Source organism: Candoia aspera, chromosome 18 (assembly GCF_035149785.1).
Source record: "Candoia aspera isolate rCanAsp1 chromosome 18, rCanAsp1.hap2, whole genome shotgun sequence".
NCBI classification, from domain to species: domain Eukaryota; kingdom Metazoa; phylum Chordata; class Lepidosauria; order Squamata; family Boidae; genus Candoia; species Candoia aspera.
In genome coordinates this window covers 6,772,441-6,790,424 of record NC_086170.1, presented here as the reverse complement: position 1 = coordinate 6,790,424, position 17,984 = coordinate 6,772,441, and the positions used below count along the sequence as shown (strand labels likewise).

The 17,984-nt window shown below is 46.3% G+C and overlaps 2 protein-coding genes across 2 annotated transcripts in view; both read right to left on the bottom strand.

Annotated features, from left to right (window-relative positions):
* Positions 1 to 1,868: 1,868 nt before the first annotated feature.
* On the bottom strand, positions 1,869 to 13,012 carry TMEM240 (transmembrane protein 240). Its single transcript, XM_063317687.1, has 5 exons — positions 12,946 to 13,012; positions 10,126 to 10,349; positions 9,686 to 9,792; positions 4,723 to 4,931; positions 1,869 to 2,859 (listed from the first exon to the last, which is right to left on the bottom strand). Exons 1-5 carry the CDS (start codon positions 13,010 to 13,012, stop codon positions 2,711 to 2,713), a joined length of 756 nt encoding a protein of 251 aa, XP_063173757.1. The 3' UTR covers positions 1,869 to 2,710.
* Positions 13,013 to 15,352: 2,340 nt separating this feature from the next.
* Positions 15,353 to 17,984, bottom strand: part of SSU72 (SSU72 homolog, RNA polymerase II CTD phosphatase) — a 35,279-nt gene continuing 32,647 nt past the window's right edge. Inside the window, exons 4-5 of the mRNA XM_063317740.1 lie at positions 17,542 to 17,660; positions 15,353 to 16,058 (exon numbers count right to left, since the gene is read on the bottom strand). Coding sequence (XP_063173810.1) covers positions 15,957 to 16,058; positions 17,542 to 17,660 — 221 coding nt within the window. The 3' untranslated portion in view covers positions 15,353 to 15,956. The remainder of the gene's footprint in view (positions 16,059 to 17,541; positions 17,661 to 17,984) is intronic.

Genomic DNA, 17,984 nt, shown 5'->3' with positions numbered 1-17,984 from the left:
ACTCCTCATATAAACCGTTCTCCAAGAACAACACAGCAGGGAAGTCTTAAACTAAACCTGGCTTTGCCCTCATCCTATGATCTCTTCCATCCCCAAAGTCCTCCCTCCCTGCAGGCCTGGTCCCTGGGGCAAACTCAGAACTCTCTCATTGAACCCCACCATGCTGGGCTCTCTTTTCTGTCAGAATTGGTCCCCAAATCCCCCCATTTAGCACAATGACATCATATCTGATACAACCGTGTTTAGCACATGTTTCCCTACACCCTAATTCATGCGTGCAAATCCACTGTATTGGTAATAGTAATAGGAAGAAAAGCTATAAGCCACCTAGCATTGATGTTTAAATGGGCAGGATAGGCTTTTAGACAAATGTTGGGCACCATCTGGCTTTTCAAAAAGAAAATAAAAAGAATGGTCTCTCCAAGCATCAGCTTAAAAGAGGGGGAAAAGGGTCCTCTTAAGAGCTGCAGAACAGGCAGAGGTTTAACAGGTATGGTGGGCATGATTCCTCCCTGGCTTTTAGCTCTAATGTCATGACCTTTCCATATGGCCTCCTTTACTAGTTGGACAAGCAACTTAACAGAAACCTGCCTCTTTTAAAAAGCTAACATGTTCTGTGACTGGGTCATTATAAATGTGCATTTTAACCATCATTGCAATAACTATTTCAGCAAATTTGAGGCTCTGATGCCCAGTGAGACTGAAGAGATTATTCATCTCCTTGGGGATGACAATGTGAAGGTTAATGCTCTGGGTCACACAAAGCCAGTGTTTCTCAACCTTGGCAACTTTATGATGTGTGGATTTCAACTCCCAGAATTCCCCAGCCAGCATACTGGCTGGGGAATTCTGGGAGTTGAAGTCCACACATCGTAAAGTTGCCACGGTTGAGACACACTGCACTAAAGTTTAGCTTGTATAGCGGTGATTTTTTGAGTGAACCATAACTGGGAGCTGCGTTTCTGCTGACTTGCATGGCTGACAAACCCCAGCAGCTCGCCCCACTCAGCTGATCCTAAACCTTCCAAATGAATGAACCTCATTCTGCCAAAGCGCAGCACACGGACCCGCTTGGTGGAACCCTGGAACTGGGTCTAAGAATTCCCTGTTCAAATGCCCTTTTGGCTGTAGGTATTGCTGGCCCTCCCTGAGTGACTCCTATCTGCTGAAGCCACTGCCCAGGTCAATTTCTGAGGTAGATGGTCTTCTAAATGCAACAGGGTTGAGGGGCCAGGAAGGCCTGATGCTCATTGCCATTATTTAGATGGTTCCTGGTGTAGAACAGAACAATTGAGAGATCTCCAGATGTTGCTGGATCATAACCTCCATCATGCCTCATCACGGGCAATGCCTGCCAAGGCTGATGGGATATGGAATTTGAGGCTGCTTGGAAGACCTCATGATGCCCATTGCACAGAAGAACCCGTGAACGTGAAAAGCAGGGGAGGGACCATAACTATGGAAAAACGTATGCTTTGTTTGCTAAAGCAACCTTGGCGTTCCCCAATTTCTCTAAAAAGGATGGCCTCTCTCTGCCAGAAACAATTCTATCGAGCATCGTTAACACAAACGGCACCAAGCTAAACAGGAGCTAGCTAGGAGTCGGCTTCAGTCTTGCCAAGAGACACCTTGATGAAATATTCACAGGATCAGTCAACGGACCAAAGGAATCAACTTTGGAGGGACATCAGTGGAACGAGTGGTTAGTAAAACCAACAGGAGCTTCCACAGAGTAATACATTTTGGGTATTTAATACTGAACTCCTAACTCTTCAGTAATACACACACACACACACACACATATATTTAATTTTTTTTTCTTTCATTCATTCATTCACTCACTCACTCACTAACATGACCTACTCACCCAAACATCTCAGGGTAGATATTTTTGGTTGGTGTTTCTTGGAAGACAGTCCACTCCAACCCACAGAGGAATACATTCAGCCTGGTGGTTGCTAGTTTTGCATGTCAGTATAGAGCTACCTGTTTCTTCAGGCAGGTTGGAAGAAAGATCTCCCTAGTTTATGAATCAGGAAAAAAAAAGCAAAGCAGGAGTGGACACTGGAGGAGTTCCTCAACACGATTCCTCAACTCAAAAGCAACTGAAGTGGGTCACTGAAGGATTATGCATTGTAGTTACCAGGTCATATAAAATCAAAACCAACTCTACATTGGAAGTGAGATATCCGAGCACAAGGAAAAACCTTGGGGAGGGGGGGATCAAGTGGACTGAGGGGTCAGATACAATTGGAAACAGAGATTCAGAAGTTCTTGAATGCTAAACATGGCAACATCTGGCCAAATCCATCTACAAAGACCAGGGACGACAACAAACAAAACTTCCAAACCAACAAAGAAAACCAACGAAAAAATATACTGCCATTGCTATCATCACCAAAAGAAGCGAGGGCTGAAAAGTGTAATGTAAATTTTCTCTCTCGCTCTTTTTGCATTGTGTTGTTCGTTCCGTTCCATCGTTATGTTCAGGTCCACCAATAAAGTGGTAACCACAGTGCAGTGTCTCGGGAGCCTTGGATCCAGGACGGGGGGGAATTGTGCATTCTCTGGGTGCCTGGCAGACACACCATAGGTGGAACTAAGAGGGAGTCTTTACGTAGTGTCCACTGGGGAGTAAGCAGCAAGACATCTCCCCTCGGTAGACAGCAGAAGGCAAGTTCAGCAAGCCACGTATCAGTCCCGTTTTTCCTTAAAGGTGTCTTGGGCTGGGGTGCCCATTATGATACAATTTCTGTTTGATGTGCACCATGTTTCCAGCAGCTTCGTCATACTGGCTGTGATGGCGTTTTCGGAACTCCTTGAAGTTACAAAATTTGGGAAACCAAGACCATGAATTGTCTGGGAAGGAGAGAGAAATTAAAAGGCGGCTCAGCACGATGGAAACAGAGATCCACATTCAACTCAACAGGACTTCTGACAGTAGTGGGCAAAGCCATTTGATGATTTGGGGCCACGGTTCTCTTTTGAGAAGAGTCTGGGTGCTCCAGGTGATGTTTAAGAACACAAAAATATAAAAAGAGTCCCTCCTACTTGCATTTTTTAACAGCTGGTGTTATTTTAGAGGAAATATCCAGCTATCATTAACAAACAACTGTTCATTTTTTTTCTCTTTTATAAATTTACCTAATCCCATTTTAAAGTCTTTCTACAAGACCTTTCAACTGGTGGGACTTCACCACGGAGAGTGTTCCAACCCAGGCTAAGTTAGTGGTAGGTAGTCCTTTATGTGTCATTGAACTACTATTCCAAGCATCCCTGGCCATTGACCAGGCCAGCTGGGGCTGTGAGAAACCAGCGGTCCTTACTCCTAGATTGTAATACCCCGTGCTTTGAGTCTAAAGATACTTCTAAATTTCCATATTGGCTTTCTCTCTCCTTGTGAGCAAAATGTCTAGGCCAGTGTTTCTCAATCTTGGGAACTTTAAGATGTGCGGACTTCAACGCCCAGAATTCCTCAGCCAGCATGATAGCTGGGGAATTCTGGGAGTTGAAGTTCGCACATCTTAAGGTTGCTAAGGTTGAAAAACACTGGTCTAGGCATTGGTGACTACTCCCACACCTGTTTTCTTCTATAGAAAATGCTCCAGTGGGCATCCTTAAAGCTTCTCCATCTGAACCAGTTACCAAAGGTAGCTTCAATAAAACAGTGCTGGAATTATTTGGAAGGAAATACTTCCTTTCTTACAGCCTTGGCCAAGCACCTTAGAGCGCAGATTACCAGTATTGATATGAAGGAAGGCTTCGGTTGCAAGAATTCCAGTGAGTTTTCCACTTTCAAATGAGGCACCTACATAAAGGCAATTTTGGGCAGCAAAGCTGTTGTCTATTTTTAAAGCAGCACAGCAGAAGGGTTCCTTTTAGGGAAAAGTGGGCTGTCTGCATCAGATCCCTGTTTTGAGATCGGGGTGGGAAAAAACCTCCAATGGTATCAAAGGAGGATTAAAAAGCTAATTTAGCTGCTGGATGTGGAACTGCACACAATTCTGACTAGCCAGCTGTTCCACTCTTCCACCCCAGTTCCCCTAAAATAGGGTTCTTCAAAACCATGTGTGGGATGCTCATGCTATCAACTGTTCAATGCACTTTGTATCCAAGATAGAATAAACCGAATGATAATAAATTTAAAGGATCATTGGTTAGCTAAATTAGTGTCCAATTTTAGCCCCCCCCCCAAAACCTAAGTATTTATCCAGGCCAATCTTTTATTGGTGGTGCTTTAATTTCTGTTTTTATCTGTTATGCTGATAAAAGTTTTTATATACATTGTTATCTTGTCTTTATAAACCACCCGGAGCTTTTAAGGAAATGGTTGGCATGTACATTTCCTAAATAAAATAAAACTGGCTCTTTTGCCTCCTACATTATGACCCACTCTTTAAAAAACATACAATTGCCTTCTAAAACAAGAAAGCATTTTTAGAGAAAACAGCCACGTAAATCCCATAAATTAATTCTATTCATCTTGGGGAAACAGATGGCATGAAAAAAATCCATTATTTGGTCTGTCTAGAATTTACTGCCAATATATTTTATTGGGTCCACAGGAACAGAAGCTCTCCTGGGAATTTTTTCCAAGTATGTTGAACTCCTGGGCCGCTAATTGTTGATCCCAGGTTCAAACTTTCTCCACACTTGCAATTTCCCTCACTGGAGCCAACAGTCATTTGAAAACCTTTGCACGTCAACTCAGTTTCCACTTACCATACCGTCGGCTTGTCCGCCACGCTCGTACAGCATAATGGAGCAATCCATCCATCCACACGAGAAACCAGCTTATACAGAATCCCAATAAGAGTCCCAGCATCAGATCGATTTCTTGCTTGGTGACGTTGTCAGTCACAAAGTAGTTTTCGGAAGAATCGACCACTGACTGGTCTCCGTCGTATGGGATGACATAATGAATGTGATGCCTGCGTGGTAGGATTAGGAAGAGACAGATGGAGATGAGGGAAGAAGAGAGCATCAAGGTTGTAGGGTCAAGAGAAACAATTGGTCTGGCATCCCTGGCAAACATCTTTCTGGGTAACGGCTATGTTTTTCCTAGCTCAGTATTCCCATAGCAACCCACTGTGGGAAACAAATATGGAAGAACAGCAGGCTATGCCAAACTGGGGATGGACACCATCGTTGGAGACATCCACTTGGCTGAGAGTCTTCTTAATCCAGGAGCAAACTCTGCTTTGACCTTGACATAGCTAAGGACTGAACCTTTGATTCAGGTGATCATGCCAATTAAGAGACCATATTACCACTAAGAATCACAAGATTCTTTGATCCGATGACTACTTGGCCATTGGTGTTCAAGGAGAGCGCCATAACTCCATGGCCCATCACCTGCTTTGCGATGCAGGACATCCTGTGGTTGGTCCAGAGCAGTGTCTTAGTCCTTGCAGATCTGTGGCCAGTCAGATGTTTGCAAAACGATGACCCACCAGTTCTATTGGACTGCAATCCCCCTACACGAGCCAGTTACAGGCCAAAACATTCAGAGAGCCAGAATGTCTAATACTGGCGACACTGTCAACTCAACCCAGGTCTACAAAAACGGCAACCATCAACAGGTCTTCATTGGAAGAGCTGTAGGTCAGAACTAAAATCTGATTATGCGTGCAGAACAGCCAACGTTCATTTCTCTTTAGAATCTAGGACCCAACTTCTATAAATGGGTTTCCCTGAGATTAAATGTCACTCCAAATGCTTCTCCTAGGGATTCTCCACCACAGTGAAGCTACCATCCTGTGTTCTGGACATCAAAACCTGCCTGCTGCAGGTTTTTTGTTTTTTTCCCTGCCAAAGATTTGTCATTTGCAAAACAAGAGCTTTGTGAACACAACTATCACCAAAGTTCCTGACCTGGATCAGAGGCTGGAGAAGTGACTTTGATTGATCCATCCCCACCCCAAGACATTGCAACTCTCTATAAAAAGCCATTGGAATGTCGACGAAAGCCTGATTTACATCTAAAACGTAGAGTTCAGTCACTGTTTGGTTTGCACCACATGTTTGAACCAAGTCAGCTATTAACCTGGTCAGATTTTAGTTCTGGAAAGCATGTTGCATTCATTGGGCCCAACATTTTGAGAATGCAGACCCCTCTGCTAATTTCTGCCAGAAGTGCTTGGTATCCCATAAACCACTGCACCAGAAGACTATTGGGAAGGCTTTATTATATCACGGACTTCTTCCATTGGTCACCCAGGCAGGAGTGACCACTGCAGCCAATCAGGATGTAGGAGGGGGATTCTCTGCTGCCTGACCTTGCCAGCGAGTTCTGAAACTTGAGAGTCTCACTTTTTCAGACTCTCTATATCTGCAACTCTCTGGCTTGGAGGACTGCCTGGGAGGGATTTGGAAACCACTCCACTTCTGTCTGCAATATGGTGTTTGCACAGCATGGCTGGCTGGGTAATGATAGCTCAACCCCAAACAAGCCCTGGGTCATTTGAGGTTAAAACTAATCCTGTTTTGCCCCATAACTGACTTGAGTTACAGTTGTTCATAGATCATGCATTTTCCACCTTTGACCCAGCTAGGTGTGAACTGGGCTGTCAATTTAGGGCAAGAACTCTTCATCTGCTGAAGAAACAATGCATTTAAATGCGGGAAAAGTCATGCATGCTTGATGTGCATTTCACAGGCCCTTTCCCCCCTAATATTCCCTTTTGCCAGCAGCCCCTAGTCTTTGCATGGCTTTTTCCAATGGCTGGATGGTTTGTTTCTGGATTTAGCTGGATTTCTGCAACAGCCTTAAAACATTCTCCAGTCAGATATAATTCAAGTTTGAACTGGGATTAATTTGGGGGGAATCTGTAGGATTTCATGCAGTGTGCATTGATCTCTTTAGGATCCAGACACGCAAAATGGGAAAATGGGTTATTTCATTAACCAAGTTAAATATGCAAGCCAGGCCTTCAGAGTTTGTGAAACATTCTTCACATTTCTCCTGCTTCTGTCCTTCACAGATGTTGGGATTGCAGTTCCAGAATTCCCATCCAGCTTGTGGGAATTGGGGCAAGTTGGCCTTGTAGGTTTAGAAGATGCAAAGTTGCATTTTTTTAAAAAAATCGCATTAATATTTTATTCTGCAAGTAAGCCGGCCCATGTCTTCTCATCTCTGCCACTCTGGTTTTTGAATATGAAAGTTAGACAAGACACAGCCTTGAGAATATCTCACACCCTGGCAGAGCACCCCACATCCCAGTCCCAGTTTCCCTGAAAAGGACAAACTGAATTTGACTTTATATCTTCAGCCAGGAAGGCCAGAGTTAAAGGAGACAAGAGAATTAAAACAAAACGGATTCTCAGGACCTCTCAGCTCGTCATTAGAATAACACAAACTGACATTCTAAGACAGAGAAAGGAAGAATGGTCTTGAATTCATTTGCTCCTCTATAGACTTGGTCAAGGAGACACAGGCTGTCTTTCTTGCCACCGCGATGCTGTAAGTCATTCACTTGTCACTGCCCGATCCTTCCTTTCCCAATTTTTAGCAAATGACAGTATTTTGGGGCAGTGTGAAGTGGATCCTGCTAATCCTAGCAATTTCAGCGTGGTTTGCAAGATTCAAGTAGTCTTAAAGTTCATTCATTTGGAAATGGCAGTGAATCTCTGTTATGCTAGCCAAGAGACCTATATATAATCAAGAACTTATGTATATCTGACGACAGGCGGATTTTCCCCCTTTGCAGAGGAAAAAAAACTCTAGTTACTTTTGACAGGCATCCAACTTACTGCTAGAACAGGCCCGAAAAGGTTTCGATCAAGAGGATTGATGCTTCGGTGGGAAGAAGACTGCCCACCCCAACATTGGAGTCTATTTTCATTTCTGTCACACCATTTTTTCACGCCCTCTCACCTTTTCGGCCCACAACAACCTGACAAGGTGGGGCGGCCTGAGAGATCGCCCCAGACCAAAGATGGAATCAGCATTTTGTCACAGCCCCTTATTTGTTCTGTCCCTTGGGGACTTAGGAAGCAAAGAGCTGGTTTCAACCTTGGCTGCCGAAAACAGGACAAAAGAAGAAATACTTGCTAGAACTGTTGCCCATCAACACACCCAAATCGGAAGTCGTCTTATTAGGTTATCAAGAAAGCAAAATCAACCTCATCTTGGTTCCAACCACTCTTATGACTATTGGGCTTGCCTCTCCCCCCTTCCTAATTCCCCATTTGCCTATCTTGCACACCTGGCTGCATCCGCTCTAAGGCATAGCAGAGCAGGGGCAGAATAGTAAGCAAAAATGCCCCCACCCCCAAAAGAGCAAATCCCTAGCAGGAATGGGGCCTTGTTAGATACCTGAGTGCATCAAATCTAACACACCTAGATCGTGAGAAGGTTAAAAATGGGAGGACGACACTACCTTTCCCATCCTAACCAAGTGAAAGTTAACATGTAAATGGGCCGAAGAAAGCAAGTTCACAGTTGTGCCCCACCTGCGTCAGGGAAATGGTTCTTCACATCTACTTGGGGGGTGTCGCGGGGGGACAGCGCCTGCTTAGTTTTGCAATCGATGACGACAAGGAGAGGCACGGCCAACTTTTGAGCAAATCTGCTGTGGTTCAGGCCACCTCCTTCAGCAGAAATTGTTTGCTTAAGCAAGGCACTGTGCAGTGTGGCTTCCTTATCCAAGCATCATCATCTGGGTTAGAAAGTCACTTTGCTTGCTTGCTCAGTTTGTTTCTGAAGCTGCAGTCACATGGAGAAACCCAAGGCCCCAGTTGACTTCCTGGCCTGCAAGGCCATTCAATGGGCAAATGGATGCCAGTTGAGCAAACAGAAGGAAGCAGTTCAACATCCCACGTTCCCAGTACCCCACAAAGCAGCACAGTCACAATGCCAATTGCCAGCCTACGTTTAGAAATAAACCTTTTATTTAACCAGGAACCTCTCTGTTGTGGTTTCCAGGTGGACTAGAAACCTGCAGCAGAGATGGAGAAACAGTTTTGCTGGCTCAGGCAGAGGGTCACCTGGGTTCTCATCCAGCATCGCTTTCTTACCAGTGCTCTTGGGGAGAAAACTTTCAAGCAAGGACAGCACAGGGTCAACAGCCTTCCCTGCCCAATTCCCCTCCAGATTCAAGGTAGACTGCTCCTGGAGATGTAGTCTCTCAAACTTCAACAGCATTCTATCCACAGCCTATTCTTCCTTATACCTTTGTTTTGCTCTGAGCTCTTTCGAAAGCCATCCAGATTGCTGTTGTGGTATGCAAACATTTGACCTCATTGGCTAATGTTTCCTGTTAAAAAGATCTGTGCAACGGGCCAGAATCTCACTTGAACTGTGTAGCTTCCTTCCTTCCTTCCTTCCTTCCTTCCTTCCTTCCTTCCTTCCTTCCTTCCTTCCTTCCTTCCTTCCTTCCTTCCTTCCTTCCTTCCTTCCATCCTTCCATCCATCCATCCATCCATCCATCCATCTGTATTGCTTTCTAAGTCTGACCTCCCTTACAGGCCTGTTGTGCAATTGAGAGCCAGACAATTGCACCAGCAAAGTGTCTCCAAAAATGCAAGCTTAACCAAAACTACAATTTGCACTTCACGTTTGAGAGAAGGCTAAGAATGGCATTCCCTCCCCTCCCCTCCCCTCCCCTCCCAGAAGGTCCTCCTTGTCTGTCCTTCCTACCCGCCCCCCGCAAGACAATTTGAATGGGCTAGAATTGGGGCTTACCTTCCACAATTGCAATGACAAACCCGGTCTTCCCCTCTCAGATGCGGTAAGATATAATTGTGAAATCGGTCAAGGAGAGCATTCATGTCCATTAAACATGCTATTGCCTGAAAGAGGCCAGAAACATTTGATCAGGTCTAAGAGCCCGGTGGGGGGGTTGGGGGGGGAACACTGATCTGCCTTTGTGGGTGCCCAGGTAGGATCCTGAAACATGCCCCCCCCCCAGCTAGTAAAAGCATCAGCGGCTCTCTCGAATCGCAACCTCTCAGCGGTACCTGTAGAGGTTACAGGCATCCCTGAAACGGGAACACGACCCATCATGCATGTCTTTACAAGAGGAGACCATCCTCACACCGAAAACCCCAGGACTTGGGAAGGGGGAGCAAACTCACGGAGGGAGAGGAAGAGGAGAAGCCGAAGGAGGGGGGGGGAATTCTTACCATCACAACCGAGGCCCCCAGGATCAGAAATATCATGGTGTTCGTATTCATGGACCTCGCGGGGAAACTGACAGTCGCTCTGTCACTTTCCTGCAGGCCTCCCCCCCCCAGCCGTTTTCCCCACAGGAAAAACGAGAGAAAGGGGGGCCAGCTTTTCGTGCAGAGGTCAGGGACAGTCGCATAGAAGCTCTTCAACCTGAACTGCGATTCTGGCAGGGGGGAGCCTCATTGCCCCCCCCCGCAAAGCATAACAAAATGCAGGCTGCTTCTTGCCTCCCCCACCTCCAGCCCAGCCCCGCCGGATCTTTCTTCTTCCTTCTCCTCCGAACTTGGTTTCTCAGCTTATTCCAATCTGTTTCCCACCACTCTTCCCAAAGGGAGCATGCTAGCTGGCTGTAGCGGCTGCCCAGGGCAAGCTGGGTGATGCGCCGAACCAAGCCCTGATGATGGAAGGTTGAACATCGCTGCTGCACCGTCCGAGGGAGACCGCGGCAGGGCGAGGAGACCCAGGCCAGGTTTAAAACAAGCCATCCAACCCCAGTCAGGCAAAAAGGGAGCAGACGCAAGCCGCTGGCATCACTTCCCGCTTTGCCCAGTCCCCAAAATAAAATTGCTCTCTTTCAAAATCGGGCAGCAATTGGTGCAAAGCAGGTGGTGTGTGGTGGAGGGTGGGGGGAAGAGAGAATAAATATTTCCCCTCCCCTTTCGGCTCTCTCTCTCCCCCCCTCCTTTTCAGTGGGGGTAAAAATGAGAGCATTGGGCTGAGAAAATGCAGAAGGGACGGACTGACATCATAGTCCCTTTTCAAAAGCCCCGTTTGGTTTCCTCAAAAGGAAAGGGAGTGAAAAATCCCATCGCTGGGGGTGGGGGGGGTGGGGTAGGAAGACCCCCACAAACGCACGCATCAGAGATTCACAACCTTTTGCTGTTTTCCTGCAAAAGGCTCTCAATGCTGCTGTGTGCCTTTCAGGAAGGGGTGGGGGGGAAGCGATCCAAAAACATATCCTGGAGATGGATTTGGGGGGTGCAACACCTCCCTTTTGGGGGGGTATGAAATCTTGGGAATCTACCTTGTGCATTATGCAGGCAAAGTGGTGTGTGTGTGTGGATTTTAATAATAATAAGGAGGAGGAGGAGGAGAATACAGAAGGGGTGAATAGCTTTTTTTTCCCCCCAAATCAAGCCATACACACACAGAGGCAAGCATCTTGAAGGGTCAGTATGAAAGCTTCCCCCCCCCCTTTCTAAACTGGGTTATTCTCCCCCAACCGCCATCATCGTCCCTCTATATTCTCTCTTCCCCCCCCCTTCAACCCCACCCAATCCAGCGAATTTTAAATGTGGGACACTGATGGATCCCCCACCAAAGAAAAATAAAAGCTTCAGAGAAATTTGAGAAGCGTGCCTTTTTTTTCTCCCAGGGCCAGCCGTTCCTTCACCCCCCACCAAGAAACCAAGGATTTTTTTTTTTACCTATTTGCGGTGGCGTTGATGCTCCATCTTAAAGGTCCTTCCTGGAGGGGGCGGGTGCAGGGAAGGGGGGGGCACGACGCAGCGTATCCTTTCTGTGTTTACAATCTGGCCTCCTTTACTTTCTCTGCCCCTCTTCCCCCCCCAAAAAAGCTGCACAATCCCCCCCCCTTTCTATCTCCTTTAATCAAAATGGTGCTTGATCAAAGGTGGTGGGGGGGAAGAATCTCTCCCTCTTTCTGTTCCTCTTCCAGCCGCTGGTCTTAGCACCAAAATCCAAATCCGTTGCCTCCCATCTTGCTTTGGAAGTCCCTTGGTGGCTCAACCTCCCCCCCCCCCGAAAAACAAACCTTTTGTTCAGGGAAGGTAATGCTTCTACCCCCACCCCCACCCGCCTAGGCTGCCTTCGAAAGTGAGGTTAACTTTTCGGAAAGGTAACACACAAACGCACACATGCAATTGAAAAGGAAACACGGGAGGGGGGGAGAGAATTGGAGGGTGGAGGGGGCGCACCTCTTTGGTTCCCGGCTTCCCAGAAGGAGCTTTCCAGCCCAAAGTTAATTGTTCAGAAGCATCAAGTTGCAAAACAATCGAAAAGCAAACCATCGTCCCTTCTTCTGCAGGGGATCATCCTGAGCATAGATACACATGCTCAGAAGCTCTGGGTCTCAGCACAGTAGAACCCCTGCGTGTTTCTGCTTCTTCCCTGGCCAGGCTTCAGAGTGATTTGGTTTATTTAACAGAGCCAGTTTTGGCTGCAACGCTGGCTACGGATCCAGCCGCTACTTTCTAGTTGGCACCAAGAAGTCTCTCTTCCCTTGTTCACCCAGGCATCGAATCCTAAAGAGAATGAACAGGTGGCAGTTCACACATATCAAGAGCCATGCTTCTAAATAGTAACCCAGTTACTGAGTTATGAGTCTTGTTTGGCGGGTGCCCTTGGTGGGTTGTGAACTGATGGGCTTAAATAAGTCAGGCCTGGTTTCCCCTCCACCCTCAAGTTCTCAAAATCAACCAGGCTGATAACTCGTATCTGTTGCAGCAAAACACATTTGGGAAGTGTCTTGGTTCAGCCTTGGCCCTCCTTGAGACAGGCAAGGGATGTTTTCTTGGGAGAGAAGACAAGGAGATGCTATTTTCCTTGAAAAGATGGTGGAACCTCTGTTGGATGACAGGTGGCCATCAGATGCTGACATTTGAGCTGTGTCCTCAAGGTCTACCCATTCCCCAGGTGGAGTAAGATATAAGAACTTGGGACTCTCCAACTGAGGTTGGATCTCAGTCCAGAGCAGAGCCAGCAGCCAGAGATACTGGGATAGTATCAAACCATCAACTGCCCTCAACTGCTACCCTTAGTATCTTCCTCATCTCCAGTTCCATCCTCTTTGGAAGAAGAGAACACTTCTTCTAAAACCATGTTGAAGGAAGGATTCTCACCAGTGCATGAGTGCAGAGAGTAAGGCAGAAGACCTTGATGAAGATATGCAAGCTCCATTACCAAAGAGACAAGGGGGGAAACATGCCTTAGGTCCACAATAGAGCGTTTGTGGAAGAGGCTCTGACAGACACCGCCCTAATTCACTGGAGTATAAAAAGGGGAGGAGGGGCAGCACAATCAGAAGGTTGTTATTAGAGCCACTCTCAATAAAAGTAGCTTTAGCCTTCCTGCGGAGTTGATCCCTGGTCCAGTCTACCTGGTGGGACTGACAACAATCTTGCAAATCTGATTGCAATGGTAGGCTTGGTCAAGGCGTTGCTGTGGCTGTGAAGGCAGGATCCTCAGAGAGGCCAAACAAAGAACAGCGGAGGCCTCTGTCATGTAGGAGAGGAGAAAACTGTGGAGAAGACCCTGGCCCACAAGCAGCACGAATCATTCAGTTCCAGATGAAGCAAAGCCAGGCTGTTCCCTGGAAGCGCTAAGAGCAAAGCTGAAGCTTAGATATTTCTGGCTTATAATGCAAAGGCCCAAGAGTCATCCGAGAAGACCCTGATGCTTGGCAAAATTAAAGACAATTGAAAAAGAGGCCCATAGGAGACTAAGGTGGTTAAACACTTGCAAGGACAGACAGACAATCCTGGCAAAATGAGGTCCCTCCAGGTCACAAAATTCAGAAGCAAATGAGCAAGGGCTACAGGATCCAGAGTGCAAACATCCAGGTGGCCTTTCCATGGCAGCAAAGAGAAACTGAACGTTCTAGCTCCATATAGGGACTGCATGGATATTCACAGGCCAGGTTTTGTAGTTCCATTGAGTTCTTAAGACTTGAACCAATTACTTACCTACAATGGTCTCCTCAGTTGGTTCTCCTGATCCACCTTTGGGGCCTGTTTACATGTAATCAGTCCAGCATCTAACTGACCTCGACTGATCTCCAAAACACAAGCAGAGCTGGTCCTAGTTGGTAGATACTTGGATGAGAGAATACCAGGTCATCCCATGGCTGTAGACAGGCTCCTTCCTTCCTTCCTTCCTTCCTTCCTGTATTTCCTCCCATTTCCTTCCTTCCTTCCTGTATTTCCTCCCATTTCCTTCCTTCCTTCCTGTATTTCCTCCCATTTCCTTCCTTCCTTCCTTCCTTCCTTCCTGTATTTCCTCCCATTTCCTTCCTTCCTTCCTTCCTTCCTTCCTTCCTGTATTTCCTCCCATTTCCTTCCTTCCTTCCTTCCTGTATTTCCTCCCATTTCCTTCCTTCCTTCCTTCCTGTATTTCCTCCCATTTCCTTCCTTCCTTCCTTCCTTCCTTCCTTCATTTCCTCCCATTTCCTTCCTTCCTTCCTTCCTTCCTGTATTTCCTCTTCCTTCCTTCCTTCCTTCCTTCCTTCCTTCCTGTATTTCCTCCCATTTCCTTCCTTCCTTCCTTCCTTCCTGTATTTCCTCCCCCTTCCTTCCTTCCTTCCTTCCTTCCTTCCTTCCTTCCTTCCTTCCTTCCTGTATTTCCTCCCATTTCCTTCCTTCCTTCCTTCATTTCCTCCCCCTTCCTTCCTTCCTTCCTTCCTTCCTTCCTGTATTTCCTCCCATTTCCTTCCCTTCCTTCCTTCCTTCCTGTATTTCCTCCCATTTCCTTCCTTCCTTCCTTCCTTCCTTCCTTCCTTCCTGTATTTCCTCCCATTTCCTTCCTTCCTTCCTTCCTGTATTTCCTCCCATTTCCTTCCTTCCTTCCTTCCTGTATTTCCTCCCATTTCCTTCCTTCCTTCCTTCCTGTATTTCCTCCCCCTTCCTTCCTTCCTTCCTTCCTTCCTTCCTTCCTTCCTTCCTTCCTTCCTTCCTTCCTTCCTTCCTTCCTGTATTTCCTCCCATTTCCTTCCTTCCTTCCTTCCTTCCTTCCTTCCTTCCAACCAACCAACCAACCAACCAACCAACCAACCAACCAACCAACGTGATTAAGGAGCTGAACTGAGTGGGGAAGCCCAGGTTCTAGTCCTTCCTTAGGCATGGAAACCAGTTGGGTGACATTGGGCCAGCCACTCCCCCTTAGCCCCAGACCAGGTAGTCAGAAAAAATTTCTCTACCAAGCCATGGTAGATTATGGTCCGTAACCTTCAGTGAAGACGCCTTCAACCTGCATGGATACATCTGTAGTAATAATAATTTTTAAAAATATCCTGAAAGAAGACAATGGCAAACCATGTATGTGCTGTAGCCAAGAAAACCACACAGACGTATCCCTGGAAGTCTTAGAGGCCAAGCCCGACCCCCATGCAGATGTGAGACGGAGCTGCCCCTGCACCCAACTTACACAGCAAGAGAAACAAGAATGTATGTGATTTATGTTTATTGGAGGGTTCCAATTTCATTGCTACTATTATACAGATATGCTCTGCTCCAGTCAAATCTTTCCATATTCCAGCTGTTCAGTCTGTCCCCTGAAACCGCCCCCCACCCAACAATAAAGACACCAACTGAAATAATGTAAGATTTTATACTGGCAAATATAAATGATATCATTTCAGAAACATTCTTTTTATAATTAAAAACCCTACTTATAACCATTCAAGTAAGGTAGCCGGAGGGGGGGGAGGGGGGTGAAGGAGAGGGGATTAAAAAAAAATCTTGATTTTTTTTTTAATCTCTTAAATAAAGCAGCCTTGAGGGAGAGAACTTTTTTTTTGTTTTTCTCGGCACAGTTCGTTTGCGTCCCTGTACGGAAACCACCTCTCCTGCACTGAAAATAATAATAATAATAATTTAAAACAAAAGTACAGCGGGCCAAAGGAAATCAAAACAGCAACAAGAAAGTAAGTTGGGTTGGACATTCGCGCTCCAAAAGGAGGGGGGAAATGTTCCGTTGGATCAAAACTAAACATGCCTCTTTTGCCTGCAGGAAGGCCTGGAAGAGAGGGGTCGGTTGTTCTTAATTTGTTTTAATAAAAGCAGACTGTATGCAGAAAAGTCCTCCCACTTTTCTCTTCAAATTCTTGTAATAGCTCGTCTATCTCATTTTCCATGTCTTCCGTGTGCTGTATCTGTGGAGAGGGGAAAAAAAAAAAGATATTTAATTGCTTTAAATTGGAGAAGAAATGTTTTCTTCACTCACACACACACACACAATTCATATAGTTATTTCCCTCTTTTGCTACAGTAAAGGTGCAACAACACATCTTAATATGCTAGAATGCCACATCCCTGCCATATGCTTTTTCCTAATTTCCCCTAGAGAAATAGTTACTGTTTTTAATCATTCATGATCATAACTGGACGGTGTCCAGAAGATCCCCCCGCCTTTACATGTGAGTCCAGAAACCTCAGGACCAAGACAGATTTTTTTTGGCCCTCAAAGCTATCTTAATCCTCTACATGTTTCTGGCGTCTCCCATGAGGACTAGCAGGTTGCTGAAAAAAAGCAAAAAGCAATCTCAGCAAAATGACAATAAGCAAAAAAGGCACCCCGCTGTGTTGCGACACCTCCCCAGATGACAGTAACTGTTCTCCCTTGGCCCCATGCCTTTTTCTTTCCTTTTTCTGGATAGTGCATTCAGATGTCAGTAGAGGGGCCTGTTGTTGTTGTTTTTTGCTACACGTGGTGCTTTGGGAGAGGAAAATGCAGTCCCCAAACTTGTGCTCCCGTATGCTGTCCCACTTAAAATGCAGCTGGTGCTGTGTGCAGACGTTGCATGAAGATGACACTCATTCTACATCCCAGGATGGGGAAAAAAGAGCATCTATCTACCTACCCACCCACCCACCTACCTACCTACCGATCCATCCATCCTGATAACTATGAGTCCCAGTCATTACAACAGTCAGCCAGGAAGTGCAGTTGGGATGTTCTTATCCAGTTCTGTTTCCCCCAGGGATATCAGTCAGAGAAAATTGAGGCTCTGACTGGCTGGATGCAGAGAAGAGAAAGCCGCCGCCACACGCACAGAGGCAGCGGGCTTCCACTGTTGAGGCAGGAAGCTTCTCCTTCCTCAGGGGACCAGGACAACGGACCAGCCGTCGTTCCTTTTACACTAAAACCCCCAGGTTAAAAAACAGCGCCCGGGAGCAATGGAACCTGAATCCCACGTCGTCTTCTGCCCAGCCAGACTTGACCCAGGCACGCAATGAGAATTCACACAGTCAAGAGAGCATCCACAATCCTAACTTTACAGTTGGACGGATGCCAGGGACTGGGAGGAGGAAGACTGGCCAGAATTGGGGTGTTGGGCTGGATTGGACAAGCTCCTGCCTACAAAACCATAAATGAAACCTCCATGTTCAGGGGCAGTATACCTGCAAATAATAAGGCGCTCAGGACAATCTGAAGGAGAACCGCTCTGCAAGGTGTGAATTTCCCAAAAACAATTTGGTGTCTGTTACTGGAGCAATAACAACCCTGGGTGGGAGGCACTGAGCCAAGCCGGATGAGATTGATGGGCAATGTGGTCCAGTATATCGCGAAGGTTAGGCCAGCAGGATGAAGGATCCGAACTAGCAGAGGAATTTCAGTAAAACTGTTTTACTTACACACTGGCACAGCTCACAGATAAGGAAAGCGCCCAGAGTTGCTTCTTCATGATTATCTTGAATGTCCACGTTTATTACATGTACAGGCTGACACGTTTCCTGTTCTCTAGAATTTAAATCTAAGATGACAGAAAGGAAAAAAAAAACAAGGTTAAGAAAAAGAAAGAAACCTGTTTCACTGCAGGCAAAGGAAGAAAGTCAAATAGAGACTGTGCATGTTTGAGTGTGTGCTTGGCGCCAGGATTTTAATTCTGAGCCCACCCAATGAAAACCCCCAAATCTGCACACATTGTACACATCTGGTTTTGCATAATTTAAGCAGGTTGGACAAAGAGAGACAGATATAAAAAGCAAAAGGCAAAACACCCTTTCTGGTTTCTGAGGGATCCACCTGAAAGTATACCTATCTGCCCCATCATGAGGACTAGAAACTTGCCTTTAGA

Bases quoted from the DNA above. Each gene is read 5' to 3' on its own strand.
- TMEM240 (XM_063317687.1), bottom strand. From the start codon at position 13,012: ATGGTTTTAGAAGAAGTGTTCTCTTCTTCCAAAGAGGATGGAACTGGA. The intron at 9,793-10,125 runs GTAAGAATTCCC...GGCCTCTTTCAG, and splicing joins TGGGGGCCTCGGTTGTGATG to GCAATAGCATGTTTAATGGA. The intron at 2,860-4,722 runs GTAAGTGGAAAC...TCTCCTTCCCAG, and splicing joins GCGGACAAGCCGACGGTATG to ACAATTCATGGTCTTGGTTT.